This window comes from Coregonus clupeaformis, chromosome 8, assembly GCF_020615455.1.
Source record: "Coregonus clupeaformis isolate EN_2021a chromosome 8, ASM2061545v1, whole genome shotgun sequence".
Classification (NCBI taxonomy): Eukaryota; Metazoa; Chordata; class Actinopteri; order Salmoniformes; family Salmonidae; genus Coregonus; species Coregonus clupeaformis.
In genome coordinates this window covers 15,370,682-15,385,931 of record NC_059199.1, presented here as the reverse complement: position 1 = coordinate 15,385,931, position 15,250 = coordinate 15,370,682, and the positions used below count along the sequence as shown (strand labels likewise).

General features: G+C 44.0%; 1 protein-coding gene across 2 annotated transcripts in view; it reads right to left on the bottom strand.

The window, feature by feature from the left end:
* The window catches only part of dock11 (dedicator of cytokinesis 11), a 131,203-nt gene that overhangs the window by 68,663 nt on the left and 47,290 nt on the right, over positions 1-15,250 (bottom strand). The window contains exons 17-31 of one of the 2 annotated variants that reach the window (XM_041884063.2): positions 14,953-15,137; positions 14,050-14,115; positions 10,478-10,570; positions 9,530-9,653; positions 9,160-9,281; positions 8,900-8,983; positions 8,716-8,805; positions 8,430-8,551; positions 8,190-8,259; positions 7,820-7,945; positions 6,854-6,925; positions 1,637-1,783; positions 1,110-1,193; positions 678-789; positions 89-127 (exon numbers count right to left, since the gene is read on the bottom strand). In XM_041884063.2, the coding sequence (XP_041739997.1) occupies positions 89-127; positions 678-789; positions 1,110-1,193; positions 1,637-1,783; positions 6,854-6,925; positions 7,820-7,945; positions 8,190-8,259; positions 8,430-8,551; positions 8,716-8,805; positions 8,900-8,983; positions 9,160-9,281; positions 9,530-9,653; positions 10,478-10,570; positions 14,050-14,115; positions 14,953-15,137 (1,536 nt within the window). The remainder of the gene's footprint in view (positions 1-88; positions 128-677; positions 790-1,109; positions 1,194-1,636; positions 1,784-6,853; positions 6,926-7,819; positions 7,946-8,189; positions 8,260-8,429; positions 8,552-8,715; positions 8,806-8,899; positions 8,984-9,159; positions 9,282-9,529; positions 9,654-10,477; positions 10,571-14,049; positions 14,116-14,952; positions 15,138-15,250) is intronic. The other variant, XM_041884064.2, reaches the window with a different exon arrangement.

Below are 15,250 nucleotides of genomic sequence, written 5' to 3'. Positions count from 1 at the left end.
GGCTAGCAGAAATGGGTTAATGGCGTGCGGTGTCAGTTGGCGTTCAAACGGCAAACGTGTCGGTTGATGTTGTGGAGGCATCACCTACCTACTGCGCCAAAAATCTCCGTCGCGTACGAAATAAAATCTAACGACCACAAGCAAAACAAAACAAAACAAGAGGGAGGAGAAATATGTGGAAATTAAATGAACATTCCATGCATTAGTATTATCAGAACACACTATCGCTGTGGTGGGGTGAAAATCATTCATAGAATTCCTTTTACAACCCTCTTTTGCTGGACTCCACATGGTCTGCTCTGTAATAGACTTGTGTGTGAACTGGTGCGTGGGCCAAACCAATGAGGCAGATTAGTGGGGGGGGTTGTGGTTTGTAGGTGAGGGTGATGTAACAGATCATACATGCACAGCTTTGGTCCTCATAGTGTATGCTGGTTTTTACCATCAGTTACAATAATTGATACATTAAAGGGAATTTTCACCACTTTTCAAACTTTGGTCAACCTGCTGGTTGAAAAGTGGTGAAATTTCCCTTTAAGTGACCAGGACAAAGGAAAACCAGCAGCACTGCAGAACAGGAAGGCCTAAGTTGTGCATCCCTGTAATATGTGTGTAGCACTGGCAGGGAGCAAATGCAGGTTGACCAGACAGAGGAGCATGGCGTGAGAGCAGCTTACCCTGAACTCTCTGCAGCTTGGTGCGTCCAAAAGCCATGGGCAGGTTAAGCGGGATGTAGTGCTCGTGGTTACACACCGTCATGAGGAAGTCAAACTTCATCTCCGTCAAGACCTGTCAGTCAACAAACAACTCCAGTATTACAAAACATCTCTAAGATTACACTCATACTAAAACTAAAGATGAACAAACAAGATATTATTTTCATCCTAAAAATAAAAAAATATTAGAGGATTTCCATAATTTTTTATGGAAAAATATTATGTTGATTTTAATCAGTTAGTCAAATATGCTAAAGCATATTTGACTACCAGTGCCACACACAACACATCTACTGTCAATAGCCTGTATACAGGGCTGTGTTGTTGTTCCCCTGTTGAATTAAGAATACATTATCAGCAATAGTAGAGAAGAGTGGTTGTTGTGTCCAGTACCTTGGGGTCTTTAAGTGTGAAGCCACACATGTAGTCGTTGATCAGGCTGAAGCCAAAGCCTCTGTTCATGAAGGTGAGACAGCGCTGTGGAAGGGGAACACAGATTAGGGCATTTAGAAGACCAGGACTAACCAACTAAGCACACCAAGAACTTCTTTCATATACAGTGCCTGACTTACAGTACACTGAATTCACCACTCATTATCGTTGCTATCAGAAGGGAGTAGTGTGTTCAACCTGGACCTTCATATCAACCACAGGAGATTGCTGAGGGGAGGACAGCTCATAATAATGGCTGGAACAGAGCGAACAAAATGGCATCGAACACATGGAAACCATGTGTTTGATGTATTTGATACCATTCCACTGATTCTGCTCCAGCCATTACCAGGAGCACGTCCTCCTCAATTAAGGTGCCACCAACCTCCTGTGATATCAACAGTAGATTCCTTTTTTGTCTTTGGTATTATTTCTGTCCTGTGTGGTTCAGGTAATATATTGGGGCCTGTAGTGTATGGAGGCCTTACCTTGATGAAGCCAGCCAGGCTGAGGTTGACACAGCGGGCCTCCTCTGGGATCTCAACGTGGCGGATGGTGATGTGAGGCATGATGGACAGTAGCAGGGACTGGAGGGCCTGGTGGAAACTGTCTGGAAACCTCTGGGCACGGGGCATCTGGTAAAACATATTCAGTTCAATAAGACCAAAGTAAACTAAATGTTGCATCTTTTAGACAAATAAATAATGAATTAATCCAACTTGGGTCTGTGTGTGTAACGTGGATTTTCACACAAACCTATTGAGCTCAATGGTTGCTCTTTGGAACTATAGTGTGTGGATTTGAGGATCTCAAGTTAAGATTCGGGCAAAATTGCAGATGTAATATATATATATATACAGTCGAAGTCAGAAGTTTACATACACTTAGGTTGGAGTCATTAAAACTCGTTTTTCAACCACTCCACAAATGTCTTGTTAACAAACTATGGTTTTGGCAAGTCGGTTAGGACATCTACTTTGTGCATGACACAAGTAATTTTTCCAACAATTGTTTACAGACAGATTATTTCACTTATAATTCACTGTATCACAAGGCTAATTGACATCATTTGAGTCAATTGGAGGTGTACCTGTGTATGTATTTCAAGGCCTACCTTCAAACTCAGTGCCTCTTTGCTTGACATCATGGGAAAATCAAAAGAAATCAGCCAAGACCTCAGAATAAAAATTGTAGACCTCCACAAGTCTGGTTCATCCTTGGGAGCAATTTCCAAACGCCTGAAGGTACCACGTTCATCTGTACAAACAATAGTCTTCAAGTATAAACACCATGGGACCACGCAGCCGTCATACCACTCAGGAAGGAGACGCGTTCTGTCTACTAGAGATGAACATACTTTGGTGCGAAAAGTGCAAATCAATCCCAGAACAACAGCAAAGGACCTTGTGAAGATGCTGGAGGAAACAGGTACAAAAGTATCTATATCCACAGTAGAACGAGTCCTATATCGACATAACCTGAAAGGCCACTCAGCAAGGAAGAAGCCACTGCTCCAAAGAAGAGAAATGAGAAATGTCCTCTCGTCTGATGAAGAAGTTAACTTCTGCTGCAGTGTTCGCGGTAAAATATAACACGTTGCAGCAGTGCTTCGGTCCTAAATGGCACCCTATTTTCTATGGGCCCTGCTCAAAAGTAGTGCACTACATAAGGAATAGGGTGCCATTTGGTTCTAGGTAGAATAGGGTGCCCTTTTTGGTTCTAGGTAGAACCCCTTTGGGTTGCCTGTAGAACCCTCTGTGGAAAGGGTTCTACATGGAACCCAAAAGGTTTCTGCCTGGATCGCAAAAGGGTTCCACCTGGAACCAAAAAGGCTTCTTCAAAGGGTTCTCCTACGGGGACAGCCGAAGAACCCTTTTAGGTTCTAGACAGCACAATTTCTTTCTAAGAGTTTAGTGTGGAGCTGGCGAGCAGCGTGTAGAACTGTAGAACTAAATGGCCTCTGAAACGGGCCCATATAGTGAGGGAAAAAAGTATTTGATCCCCTGCTGATTTTGTACATTTGCCCACTGACAAAGAAATTATCAGTCTATAATTTTAATGGTAGGTTTATTTGAACAGTGAGAGACAGAATAACAACAACAAAAATCCAGAAAAACGCATGTCAAAAATGTTATAAATTGATTTGCATTTAAATGAGGGAAATAAGTATTTGACCCCCTCTCAATCAGAAAGATTTCTGTCTCCCAGGTGTCTTTTATACAGGTAACGAGCTGAGATTAGGAGCACACTCTTAAAGGGAGTGCTCCTAATCTCAGCTTGTTACCTGTATAAAAGACACCTGTCCACAGAAGCAATCCATCAATCAGATTCCAAACTCTCCACCATGGCCAAGTCTAAAGAGCTCTCCAAGAATGTCAAGGACAAGATTGTAGACCTACACAAGGCTGGAATGGGCTACAAGACCATCGCCAAGCAGCTTGTTGAGAAGGTGACAACAGTTGGTGCGATTATTCGCAAATGGAAGAAACACAAAATAACTGTCAATCTCCCTCGGCCTAGGGCTCCATGCAAGATCTCACCTCGTGGAGTTGCAATGATCATGAAAACGGTGAGGAATCAGCCTAGAACTACACGGGAGGATATTGTCAATGATTTCAAGGCAGCTGGGACCATAGTAACCAAGAAAACAATTGGTAACACACTACACCGTGAAGGGCTGAAATCCTGCAGCGCCCGCAAGGTCCCCCTGCTCAAGAAAGCACATATACTTGCACGTCTGAAGTTTGCCAGTGAACATCTGAATGATTTAGAGGAGATCTGGGTGAAAGTGTTGTGGTCAGATGAGACCAAAATGGAGCTCTTTGGCATCAACTCAACTCGCCGTGTTTGGAGGAGGAGGAATGCTGCCTATGACCCCAAGAACACCATCCTCACCGTCAAACATGGAGGTGGAAATCTTGGGTGAGAACCTCCTTCCCTCAGCCAGGGCATTGAAAATGGGTAATGGATGGGTATTCCAGCATGACAATGACCCAAAACACACTGCCAAGGCAACAAAGGAGTGGCTCAAGAAGAAGCACATTAAGGTCCTGGAGTGGCCTAGCCATACTCCAGACCTTAATCCCATAGAAAATCTGTGGAGGGAGCTGAATGTTCGAGTTGCCAAACGTCAGCCTCGAAACCTTAATGACTTGGAGAAGATCTGCAAAGAGGAGTGGGACAAAATCCCTCCTGAGATGTGTGCAAACCTGGTGGCCAACTACAAGAAACGTCTGACCTCTGTGATTGCCAACAAGGGTTTTGCCACCAAGTACTAAGAAATGTTTTGCAGAGGGGTCAAATACTTATTTCCCTTATTAAAATGCAAATCAATTTATAACATTTTTGACATGCGTTATTCTGTCTCTCACTGTTCAAATAAACCTACCATTAAAATTATAGACTTATCATGTCTTTGTCATTGGGCAAACGTACAAAATCAGTAGGGGATCAAATACTTTTTTCCATCACTGTATATATACAGCTCTGGAAAAAATTAAGAGACCACTGCAAAAGTATCAGTTTCTCTGGTTTTACTATTTATAGGTATGTGTTTGGGTAAAATTAACATTTTTGTTTTATTCTATAAACTACTGATAATATTTCTCCCAAATTCCCCCCCAAAATATTGTCATTTAGAGCATTTAGTTGCAGAAAATGACAACTGGTCAAAACAACAAAAAAGATGCAGTGTTGTCAGACCTCGAATAATGCAAAGAAAATAAGTTCATGTTCATTTTTAAATAACACAATACTAATGTTTTAACTTAGGAAGAGTTCAGAAATCAATATTTGGTGGATTAACCCTGATTTTCATTCACAGCTTTCATGCGTCTTGGCATGCTCTCCACCAGTCTTTCACATTGATGATGACTTTATGCCACTCCTGGCGCAAAAATTAAAGCAGCTCGGCTTTGTTTGATGGCTTGTGACCATCCATCTTCCTCTTAATCACATTCCAGAAGTTTTCAATGGGGTTCAGGTCTGGAGATTGGGCTGGCCATGACAGGGTCTTGATCTGGTGGTCCTCCATCCACACCTTGATTGACCTGGCTGTGTGGCATGGCGCATTGTCCTGCTGGAAAAACCAATCCTCAGAGTTGGGGAACAATGTCAGAGCAAAAGGAAGCAAGTTTTCTTCCAGGACAACCTTGTACGTGGCTTGATTCATGCGTCCTTCACAAAGACAAATCTGCCCGATTCCAGCCTTGCTGAAGCACCCCCAGATCATCACCGATCCTCCACCAAATTTCACAGTGGGTGCGAGACACTGTGGCTTGTAGGCCTCTCCAGGTCTCCGTCTAACCATTAGACGACCAGGTGTTGGGCAAAGCTGAAGATTGGACTCATCAGAGAAGATTACCTTACTCCAGTCCTCTACGGTCCAATATTTATGGTATTTTGCAAACCTCAGCCTGGCTCTTCTTTGCTTCTCATTGATGAAGGGCTTTTTTCTAGCTTTGCACGACTTCAGCCCTGCCCCTAGGAGCCTGTTTCGAACCGTCCTCTCCATGCACTTCAACACAGCTGCCGTTTGCCATTCTTTTTGTAGGTCACTTGATGTCATCCTACGGTTGTTGAGTGACATTCGAATGAGTTGGTGGACATCCCGGTCAGTAGAGAGTCATTTTCACCCTCTGCCGGTCTGTAGCTTTGTTGTCCGCAATGTCTGCTGCTTGACCTTTTTCTTATGAACCGCCCTCTGCCAGTAAAGCCAGAATTGAACCCTTCTTTTTCTCACTCAAAACATTCATTTTCAACTCTTTTGGCATGGTCAATAGTTATTTTGGATTAATATTACTTTTGAGGTACTATTAGCACTGTTTTTGCCATCCAGCTGGCCCTATTGCAATAGGATAGTGATGACCACAGCAGTGGTTTTTATACTTTTCCTTGTTAAATAACATTTGGTTCAAGTGATCACCTAATCAGTACCTAATTCAGTAGAATGAGGTGTGCCTGTGTTGGAATTCAACAGACACTGGAATGGAATGGCTGTCATACATGTAGAGATGCTGATTTAAGAAAGATTTGCAGTGGTCTCTTAATTCTTTCCAGAGCTGTATCTTATATTACCTAATAGAATGGGAGGAAGGAAGAAGTGTACTATTCTACTCATTGAGAAACAGATTTCTTTCTCAATAGGAGGCTGGCTAAGAGGTTAAATATGAAATGTGCACAGCTTGTAACATCCTCAACTTTTCTATTTCAGCAACCTTGGTTTACCTTAGAGGTGCTGCAGTAGAGGCCTCAGTCTGGATTTGACTGGGACTGTTTATAAACTTTTGGCAAGATAAGAGTATGAGTAGGAGTATCCCTATCATCAACTGAACTTTAACTAAAAGTTAAAAACTTTCCGGAAAAAAAGGAGAACAGAAATACTTGTATGGGAGTGGAAGGAAGCTGGAGGGTTATTTCTGGGAGGGTGTGTGCGTGTGCGGTTGCGGTGCACAAGAGACACATGCATGTAGAATGAGGAAGAATTCATTGCCACATTTTCCCGGTGATGAAAGAGAGAATGAACTGACACACCCTGGCCCTGGACAGAGAAATATTTGCATGTACAAGACGGATAACTCTCTAATCTTCATAACCACACCTGAGGGCTTTCCAGTGATAGCTGGTGTGTGCGCGTGCGTTTGTGTACACAATCTTTAATGTGGGACAGAAGATAAACCCTTAATCAGAGTAGAACATTTGCCAACCTTGATCCTGTTGCCCTCCTGCAGGTACTGGGCCATGGACTTGGCCATCGTCTCGAAGAAGAACCAGGAATACTAGAAAAGAGGACGAGGGACAGAAGACGTTGGACTCCTCAATAGTGAAGCATTTAGACCACATCCCAATCGGCACCATATTCCCTATATAGTGCACTACTTTTGACCAGAGCGCTGGTCAAAAGTAGTGCACTATAAATGGAATACGGTACCATTTGGGACGCACCCTTACTAAGAGAGATCGTATCAACAGTCTGACAAAAGTCAAAACACCAATGGGCTCTATAATATGGGCCTGGGTCCTGGGTATAGTAATAACAGATAGTAAACTGCACACAAATAATGCGTTTTGAAAAGGCTTGTGAAAACATGCTTAGTGGTGACATAATAATGCTGGGAATCGACTTTCTCTTTCAAGGAACTAGTGGCTGGTGCTACCTGCTGGTCAGTATGGGAATCGCAATTTTCTTATTGAGCGTGACAAGTAAAAGCGCACGCACGCTGGCTCGCACACACACACACGCACATATGTTTTACTATCCTTATGGGGAACTAACGTTTATTTCCATTCAAAATCCTATTTGTCCTAACCACTAACCTTAATCCTAAACCTAACCCTAACCCCTAAGCTTATAATAGCCGTTGTCCTTGTGGGGACCTGGGAAATGTCCCCACAATGGAGAACTTGGGGGGTTTTCCGGTACCCACACACGCACACACAAACACACGCATATGTTTTACTATCCTTATGGGGAACTAACATTTATTTCCATTCAAAATCCTATTTGCCCTAACCCCTAACCTTAATCCTAAACCTCACCCTAACAATAACTCCTAACCCTAACCCTAATTGTAACCCTAACCCTAAACCTAACCCCTAAGCTTTTAATAGCCTTTGTCCTTGTGGGGATTTTCGGGACACACACACACACACAAACAAACACACACACACACCTTGAGTAGCTTGTTGCTGGTGTTGAAGTCTGCTGTCTGTTTGAGGATGGCTGTAACGGCGGTGGCCAGAACCTCATGAGTGGTCCCAGAGTTCCCAGACACTGGGCTGTTGTTCACAAACACATACTGGGGACACACAACAAAGATAGGCATTAATACACAACCTTTACATTATCACTTGTCATGGTATTAAAAATGTATCCAAGTTCAACATTATCCCCAAAAAGAAATGCATGAACTTTGAGTTACTTTCAACTGAAAATGCATCACCCATTATAATCATAGCTAAGGCAAGGACCAGGCCTTGATTCTAGGCTTAATTCTGGTCACTAGTGACTGACTCTCTTGTGTGTGATGCCTGGTGTTATACCTTGAGAAAAGAGCGCAGGTAGTTTTCCAGTCCCTCCTCGTGGCACCGGGAAACAATGTGTATAATCACACTGAAGGAATAGAACATGATCATTACGTAACTCAGCATATATCCATTTAATTAACGTTTCCAAATAAAAATAACATTTATAACTCACTTTCACAAACCATGACTATGTCTATGTCACTATGTCATTGGGTCAGACCATGATGACATCACAGGGTCAGAGGTCAGACTCACCGGGTGGAGTTGACAGCGATTTCGGTGGCTTCTTTGGTTGCTGTGTTGAGGACCTCAAACAGCTGCATCAGCACAGTGGGTAGGAACTTAATGATGACCTTAGTCTCCATGGCATGCAAGCACTGAGAGAGCGAGAGGGAGGGAGGGTGGGAGGGAGGGAGGGAGAAAGATGGAGAAAGAGAGAAATGGAGAGAGAGAGGAGGGAGAGAGGGAGAAAAAGTCAAAGAGAGACAGCAATACAAAGTGACAGTGTAAAGAGACTCCACAGCAGGAGTGTCTCTCTTACCTTTAGATACTTGATGAGTTCTGCTGGGTTGCCCTCTGAAGAGGACCTCATCAGCTGGCAGTGCTGGAAGAACTTGTGGAGGTGCAGATCCTACACAGGGAAATACAGAACACAGATGTCTGATGGCGTATTTGTTACAACAGCTCGGCCAAGTTGGTTTAATGTTGGCAGGTAGAAGACATACCTGGGGGTATATTGTTGACGCTACATTGGTCTTCACTTTGAACAGTGGCTTGCTGTTTTCTACCCATTTTATATCCGGTGCTGACTGTAAGGGTGACAATACATAAATACAACAGTATGATTGTAGTCGTCTGCATAACTCTTTCTCCAAATGTTTTAATATTTTAATCAGTGTCATCTCAGTCATTTGTCACTAGCATCCAAGCAGGGGAAACCTCTTCCCTGACCCCCAGCTGTTCTCCAGTGAACAGAGGCTTGTACCTTCTTGGTGTCCTGGGTCTTGTCATACAGGTATCCAGAGGGCAGGGTGGCAGACACAGGCAACTGTAGCTCTATAGACTGCATCCTGCCGTCCTTCATCAGGGGGGCCCAGGAATAGCCCACTGTTACAGAGTGAGGGATGGACAGGTAAGGTAATGGAGGAAGATACACACACACACAGGCACGTGTACATGTACACGCGCACACACACGCACACACACACACACACACACACGCGCACACACACACACGCGCACACACACACACACACACACACACACACACACACACACACAGGCACGTGTACATGTACACGCGCACTCACACACACACACACACTCACACACACACACACCGCTCCTAGTCTTACCCAGGGACTCGACTCCCTCTCTCTTCTTGGTGCTGGTCTTGGTACTGATCTCACAGCTGATGTGGTAGAAGGTAAATAGGATGTGGTGTTTCTCATGGACATGGACCGGCAGCTCAATCTTTACCTGCACAGATAGATACACAATCAACATGGACGTTAGTGTTTTCAAATTGTCATCTCACTTGACCAAAGATTTTTAAATAAAAAAGTCCTTCTGGAACTGCCTCTAGAATACCCCAGATGAGTCACAAACCTATCATTCTAGTACAACTGTACATATTTCTGACTGTCAGAAATAGTAAGGCTAAACCAAAGCAAAACGATTCCTATCGTTACCACTAGGGGGCAGCAAGAGTGCGTAGTAGAATGTTCAGCCTGCCTGCACATGTGCTCTGTGTCAGAGGAAATGACACACAGTGAGCCTAGCCATTAACATTTGCTTCTTTCATTCATCAAATTCCAACCTGGAGTCGAGTATGACTTGGTTATGTGTCACAACGAATAGTGTGGTCCTTTCCCTTAAAAGCTTGTTGAAACAGGTCTCCCTGATAAAGTAACTCATTACCAAAGCAGCAGTCCAGATTAATAGAGAGATCAGAGCAGTGAAGGGGTCTTGGAAGGTGTGTTCTAATCCCTATGCCATAGACCAGATGGCCCCCCTCCCCAGTCTATATCTCTGTGTCTGTGACAGTGTCCTGATCTCACCTCTCTCTCTCCCTCCCTCCTTCTCTCCCTCCCTCTGATGGGTGTCAGACCAGCCCAGCGTGAGCCAGTCCGGAGCCCCCCGCTCTTGAGCTAGATTATAGGATTTACCCAGCCCTAATGACTGGACTTTGGCCACTGAGGACTTCAACACAATACAGTACCAGTAACAATTGCAGGGAGTAATTGATGTAGCATAGCAAATCAGGGAAAAGGCCAGGTTTATTATGCAAATTGTTCACTGACCTCGTCATAAAACTCAGGGCTCTGGTTGTGGTGGAGGACGGCCGCATAGGCACTGGTGGTGAAGAGTGTCTCTCCTGGCTTTCCGTAGATACACTGAAACACACACACACATTATTATGAATCTACTGCTCATCTGCTGATGTTGCATGGGCATGTCAGTGAGTAAGATGACAGCAATGCTAATAATTAGACAGAAATGCTGTTAAAGAACCGTCACACCTCAAATACTTGCAACATAAGCAAACCACAGCTACGAACAACGAGGAAGACGAGCTTGTTCACCAGTGTAAGTTAGTTAGAGGTGAGAATGTAGTATGTACAGTGGGGGAAAAAAGTATTTAGTCAGAAACCAATTGTGCAAGTTCTCCCACTTAAAAAGATGAGAGAGGCCTGTAATTTTCATCATAGGTACACGTCAACTATGACAGACAAATTGAGAAAAAAAATCCAGAAAAATCACATTGTAGGATTTTTTAATTAATTTATTTGCAAATTATGGTGGAAAATAAGTATTTGGTCACCTACAAACAAGCAAGATTTCTGGCTCTCACAGACCTGTAACTTCTTCTTTAAGAGGCTCCTCTGTCCTCCACTCGTTACCTGTATTAATGGCACTTATTTGAACTTGTTATCAGTATAAAAGACACCTGTCCACAACCTCAAACAGTCACACTCCAAACTCCACTATGGCCAAGACCAAAGAGCTGTCAAAGGACACCAGAAACAAAATTGTAGACCTGCACCAGGCTGGGAAGACTGAATCTGCAATAGGTAAGCAGCTTGTTTCGAAGAAATCAACTGTGGGAGCAATTATTAGGAAATGGAAGACATACAAGACCACTGATAATCTCCCTCGATCTGGGGCTCCACGCAAGATCTCACCCCGTGGGGTCAAATTGATCACAAGAACGGTGAGCAAAAATCCCAGAACCACATGGGGGGACCTAGTGAATGACCTGCAGAGAGCTGGGACCAAAGTAACAAAGCCTACCATCAGTAACACACTACGCCGCCAGGGACTCAAATCCTGCAGTGCGAGACGTGTCCCCCTGCTTAAGCCAGTACATGTCCAGGCCCGTCTGAAGTTTGCTAGAGTGCATTTGGATGAACCAGAAGAGGATTGGGAGAATGTCATATGGTCAGATGAAACCAAAATATAACTTTTTGGTAAAAACTCAACTCATCGTGTTTGGAGGACAAAGAATGCTGAGTTGCATCCAAAGAACACCATACCTACTGTGAAGCATGGGGGGTTGAAACATCATGCTTTGGGGCTGTTTTTCTGCAAAGGGACCAGGGCCGACTGATCCGTGTAAAGGAAAGAATAAATGGGGCCATGTATCGTGAGATTTTGAGTGAAAACCTCCTTCCATCAGCAAGGGCATTGAAGATGAAACGTGGCTGGGTCTTTCAGCATGACAATGATCCCAAACACACCGCCCGGGCAACGAAGGAGTGGCTTCGTAGAAGCATTTCAAGGTCCTGGAGTGGCCTAGCCAGTCTCCAGATCTCAACCCCATAGAAAATCTTTGGAGGGAGTTGAAAGTCCGTGTTGCCCAGCGACAGCCCCAAAACATCACTGCTCTAGAGGAGATCTGCATGGAGGAATGGGCCAAAATACCAGCAACAGTGTGTGAAAACCTTGTGAAGACTTACAGAAAACGTTTGACCTGTGTCATTGCCAACAAAGGGTATATAACAAAGTATTGACAAAACTTTTGTTATTGACCAAATACTTATTTTCCACCATAATTTGCAAATAAATTCATAAAAAATCCTATAATGTGATTTTCTGGATTTTTTTTTCTCATTTTGTCTTTCATAGTTGACGTGTACCTATGATGAAAATTACAGGCCTCTCTCATCTTTTTAAGTGGGAGAACTTGCACAATTGGTGGCTGACTAAATACTTTTTTGCCCCACTGTAAGAGGTGAGAGTTTAAACAGAACTAAACTAAGTGGAGTGGAGACCCAGGAGAGGGAAGGAGGAGGGGGCAGGCTGAGCTGCCAAAGCCCAGGCGTGTGATGTGGCCCTGACCCAGATAGATCCTCTGACCCTGGGCTGGACGGGACGGCCTTTTGTGGGGTAAGGTACTGAGGGTAAAACTCAATGCTAGTCCAGGCAGAGGTCAATTTAGTGCGGTAATTAGAATGTTTTGAATGCATTATATGTAATGTTGTCTCCACCTGAAGCAGTTTCTTTGTGTTTTTAATGATCAAATAAATATAGTAATGAATTCATACAGCACCAGAAACCTACAGTACAGTGTGACATGGGCTATCGTTCCTTCTATCAGAGCCAGTGTAAAGTCCAGGAACTGCGCTAGCTGGTTTCCGCTGTGTGCTCAATGGAAAGGTGTGTTGTGATGTTGGCCCGAACCTGCTGTTTGTAAACACTTTATTCTGCCTGAGAAAATACTTTGTTCCTAGCCAGACTGTGTGATAAATAATCTGGCTCACTGGTTATGTGGAAGCCTGTTTGAGTGCAGTGAACAGTGAGAGATACTGTCTGGTGGAGAAAAAAAATTCCATGGTCGTTTGATGGAGGTTTCCACCCACAAATATTCGACGTGTGCGGATGTTCCACAACGAGAGAGAGAGAGAGAGAAAGAGATAGAGGGAGAAAGAGAGAGCGAGAGAGAGAGAGAGAGAGAGAGAGAAAAAGAGCGAGAGAGAGAGAGAGAAAGAAGGAGAGAGAGAGAGAGAGAAAGAAGAAGGAGAGAGAGAGATAGAGAAAGAAGAAGGAGAGAGAGAGAGAGGGAGAGAGAAAGAAGGAGAGAGAGAGAGAAAGAAGGAGACAGAGAGAGAGAGAGAGAGAGAGAAAGAAGGAGACAGAGAGAGAGAGAAAGAAGGAGACAGAGAGAGAGAGAGAGAGAGAGAGAGAGAGAGAGAGAGAGAGAGAGAGAGAGAGAGAGAGAAAGAAGGAGACAGAGAGAGAGAGAGAGAGAGAAAAAGAGCGAGAGAGAGCGAGAGAGAGAGAGAGAAAGAAGGAGAGAGAGAGAGAGAAAGAAGGAGAGAGAGAGAGAGAGAGAGAAAGAAGAAGGAGAGAGAGAGAGATAGAGAGACAGATAGAGAAAGAAGAAGGAGAGAGAGAGAGAGGGAGAGAGAAAGAAGGAGAGAGAGAAAGAAGGAGAGAGAGAGAGAGAGAGAGAGAGAGAGAGAGAGAGAGAGAGAGAGAGAGAGAGAGAGAGAGAGAAAGAAGGAGACAGAGAGAGAGAGAGAGAGAGAGAGAGAGAGAGAGAAAGAAGGAGACAGAGAGAGAGAGAGAGAGAGAGAAAGAAGGAAACAGAGAGAGAGAGAGAGAGAGAGAGAGAGAGAGAGAGAGAGAGAGAGAGAGAGAGAGAGAGAAAGAAGGAGAGAGAGAGAAAGAAGGAGACAGAGAGAGAGCTCTCATTTCCTCTCCTAGCCAGCTGTAATAACTGGCTAAGCTTCTGTAAGAGGTATTTTCTCTCCTCTTTTTTCCGCCACTCCACTGTAGTTTAACTTGAACTTTGTCAAAAGTTAGTCTTCTCTCCTGGGGATCCCAGTCATTTTCACTAGATCAGACATTACAGTATCATCCAAACGCTCACCTTTAGAGGGGCCGCGCCTTCTTCGTCAGAGTCTCTGAACTGTACACACACGGCTACGTTTCTTGCCTGGAAGGATAAAAGACACTTCAGTCAATACAATAACTCAACCCAGGAAGGAGGACAGTTGTGAGTGATAATGTGAGCTGTAAACACAATGACCCACTGAACTCAATGTATACTGAACCCAGCCAATCAGAATGAGTTTTTCTTTCCACAAAAGGGCTTTATTACAGACATAAATTCTCCTCAGTTTCATCAGCTGTCCAGGTGGCTGGTCTCAGACGATCACGCAGGTGAAGAAGCCGGATGTGGAGGTCCTGGGCTGGCGTGGTTACACGTGGTCTGTGGTTGTGAGGCTGGTTGGACATACTGCCAAATTCTCTAAAACGCCCTTGGAGGCGGCTTATGGTAGAGAAATTGACATTAAATTATCTGGCAAAAGCTCTGGTGGACATCCCTGCAGTCAGCATGCCAATTGCATGCTCCCTCAAAACTTGAGACATTTGTGGAATTGTGTTGTGACAAAACTGCACATTTTAGAGTGGCCTTTTATCCTGTGTAATGATGATGCTGTTTAATCAGCCTCTTGATATGCCACACCTGTCAGGAAGATGGATTATCTTGGCAAAGGAGAAATGCTCACTAACAGGGATGTAAACAAATTTGAGAAAAATAAGCTTTTTGTGCGTATGAAACATTTCTGGGATCTTTTAATTCAGCTCATGAAATGTGGGACACTTTACATGTTGCGTTCATATTTTTGTTCAGTAGATGTACTGTACTTGCAAATCAGCTTGTTGTTGTTATCTGCACACCATTTTTTTTTGCAAAACAATATATCTCTCTCTTCCCTACATCCCTCCCCCCTCCCACCCTCCCTCCCCCCTTCCTCCTTTCCCCCACCTTGGCGAAGGTCTTCTGGTTGTCATATTTGAGCTGCAGGGGATAGATATACAGGTGGTTCTTGTAGACAGTGAAGGGGTAGTTATACTTGGCCTCCTCAGGGAGAAACTCCTCCATCTCCACTGAGACCCTCTCACACTTCTCCTCAAAGGGCTTGACTGGAATGTAGGACGAGGTCACCGTGTCTGAGGGAGAACAGGGAGGACGTTAGTGACATTATCAACCAATGTAATGGTTTATGTAGTACGATTGTCAGTCAACCGCTCAATATTGTTCAATCAAATGTAAACAGCGGAAA